The sequence below is a fragment of the Egretta garzetta genome, unplaced genomic scaffold (assembly GCF_000687185.1).
Source record: "Egretta garzetta isolate BGI_Z169 unplaced genomic scaffold, ASM68718v1 scaffold787, whole genome shotgun sequence".
Lineage (NCBI taxonomy): Eukaryota > Metazoa > Chordata > Aves > Pelecaniformes > Ardeidae > Egretta > Egretta garzetta.
In genome coordinates this window covers 541,253-543,974 of record NW_009260266.1, presented here as the reverse complement: position 1 = coordinate 543,974, position 2,722 = coordinate 541,253, and the positions used below count along the sequence as shown (strand labels likewise).

The 2,722-nt window shown below is 54.0% G+C and overlaps 1 protein-coding gene across 1 annotated transcript in view; it reads right to left on the bottom strand.

The window, feature by feature from the left end:
- CACNG5 (calcium voltage-gated channel auxiliary subunit gamma 5) overlaps positions 1–2,421 on the bottom strand; it is a 3,434-nt gene extending 1,013 nt beyond the window's left edge. The window contains exons 1-3 of the mRNA XM_009642336.2: positions 2,214–2,421; positions 1,358–1,444; positions 452–592 (exon numbers count right to left, since the gene is read on the bottom strand). Coding sequence (XP_009640631.1) covers positions 452–592; positions 1,358–1,444; positions 2,214–2,421 — 436 coding nt within the window. The remainder of the gene's footprint in view (positions 1–451; positions 593–1,357; positions 1,445–2,213) is intronic.
- Positions 2,422–2,722: the final 301 nt, after the last annotated feature.

The window sequence follows — 2,722 nt, the reverse complement described above, 5'->3', positions numbered from 1 at the left end:
GTTACCTGCTCAAGTGAGCCCGTGGGCACCGGGTAGGAGCTGGCTTCAAAGCTCGGCTGTCACAGCTATTTGTTTAACACTAGCACAACACCATGAATAAAACATCCACTTGTCTCCTGTAGAAACAGCCTGGGCTGAGCAGCCTGAAGTTTCAGATCTCTCCCGTGACCGACGTGCCATGAGAGGTGTCCTCTCCCCCAGCACCTGCTCTGGCATGGGTGGGGGGTGCTTTTCCCCACACCTCCTCACCAGTGCCACAAACGAGTGTTGCATTGGGTGATTTTCCACCCTGCAAAGCCCGAGCAGGCTGTGGGGCTGAGCTGGGAGCTCCCATGGGTGATAACTCCAACGAGGAGCCACCACAGTGGGTTAGGAGGGCAGCAGAGCCACAAGAGAAAACACGCTCCATGCTGAAGGATTCTCAGGAGAAAACCTGGCTAGCAAAACTCACCCGAGAGGATGAAGAAGATCCCCGAGACGAAGGCAAGGATGGTCCTGTGAGGCCGAATGTGGCCGATGTTGCTCAGGATGAAGCCAATGAACATGAAGAAGAGGCTGACCAGAGGGAAGGGGGTGGCAGAGCGGATCATCTCTGGTGGGGAAGGAGCAGAGAAAAGCGAGAACAGGTCAATCCTACCACGCAGTGCGAGAAATGGGCTCAGCTGGGTGGGACGGCTGCCACCCCGCTGCTCTGACCACACTGGGTCCCTCCCGGTCAATGTGGCTGCCCCGGCGCTGCTCCCCAGGCCCTGGCAGGGGGTCCCCACTTTGCTGATGAGCTGAGTGAAGAGGTGACTCCGTCTCGCTGCAGAAACGTCTGCTAATGTTTGCATTTCTGAGGGTTTCTGTGTGAAGTCCTACATAGGCAAAAACCATCGGAACCTGCATTTTTCTCTAGCTTCCCTGCAAAACTGTTTGCTGAATGCTTCTATTTATTAAATCAGAAATTACTCCAGAATTCATCGTGAGAGCTGTGACACTCCATCCTTAATTCATCCCACTATGTAATGTGTAAAACTGACTGCTACAGAATGAATACAGCTGCAGATTACGGAGAGGAGACTATGAAGCCAAACGCTGCCATCACCATCAGCACTGAATAGCCAGTGACAGGGAATTGTTCGGCTTAGATCCTCTGCGAGCATCCTGCCATTGGAACAGGCTGTCCCCAAAAGCTTGGGAGCACATCGGGTAATTCACACAGTAAAAAATGTAGTTGCATCCTTGCATGGTAGCGCTGCCAAGGAACTAGGAGCTTCGTCGGCAAGGACACGAAGAGGATTTATTGGGGGGGATCCCTCGTGACCCTTTGGTGCTTTGCGGGATGTGAAGAGTAAGAGCCCACCAAACCACTTACTGAGGACGTTGACTGTGGACTCAGACGTCAGCTGGATGTTCATGGGCATGATGTATTCGATGGTGAAGCACCGGCCACGCTCCTCGCCTGCAGCAGACACAGACCGAGTCACACCAGCGGTGTGTTTGTCCCCTTATTTTTGGTGGGGGAGGGAGTGGCGTTAAAACTAATTTCAGTGCATACATGAAAACCATCTTGCTTTTTAGTGCTGCTCCCACCTTGGGTGTCAGCGTTTGGGGCTGAAGAAAGACATCTCTTGACTACAAAGCATCTCTCTTGCACAAAAGGATTCCCTTGTACACAAAAACATGAACCCTGAAGCCAGGGGGTTTAAGGTCACCCCAGGGGCAGTATCAGAGCTCCTCACTCCCCCAACTTTTTCAAAGCAGCAGTTGAAACTTTGTGACATTTCAGATCGGTCACTTTGAGATTCCCATTCCCTTGGGTTTTATTCAACTCCGTCCCTGCAGCCAAGTTGCTTCATCAAACTTGGCGCGGACGGAGGGAATGGTCCAGCTGACCTGAATCTCAATGTTGCAGGGACAAAATGGAAAGTTTTCGGCTGCTGCCCAAGGCACCGTGGCCGCGGCGCTGGGATGGAGAGGATGGGGAACAGCGGGGTCTGGCACGGCAGCAGCAAACTCACCCAAAGCCTGCGTGCAAAGGCACATTCATCCATCTGACTATTAAAGCTGGGCATGGGGTGATGGCATTACTCAGGTTGTGCCTAAATTTGGAACCAAAGATGGGCACAACCTCTAAAAATCCTATTTTCCAGAGCCCTTTCCCATGGTATAATACTGACCCACAGCAAACGTCACCTTACAGGGAACGTTTTTCGGGAGGGATGCCATACCTGCCAGAAAGCAGACCCTCCAGAGCCCCGAGTGCAGCGACAGCTTGATTTCTGCTGTCTGGTTTTGGGGCTGGACGATGCCCTCCTCCAGGTAGAGCCAGTAGTCGGTGCTGACGGAGATGCCCAGGAGGCCGAGGCCGCAGACGGCAAACACACTGCTGAGCAGGGTCAGCGCCTTCCTGCCACAGGTGCTCATTCCCAAAAGCATGGGGGGGCCGAGGCGGCGGCGGGGACGGCTGCCGGGAGAAGGGACACAGCCATCAGCACGGAGCTGTCTAATGCTTTTTGGGGGCATGGATGTGTCAAAGCTTTGCCTTCTGCCCTTAATTGCTTATTTAGGTCGAGCCAGTGAAACAGTCATGGCATGCCCTGACGGACAGAGAGTTTGAACCAAATCCCACCCGACTGCTGCCCCTCGCCGGCCCAGGGCTCGCGGATGTGCGGGAGCCGCGCGGGATGGCCGGGAGCAGCTCATCAGCTCCTGGTTTATTTGCTGCGGGTGAATTCCT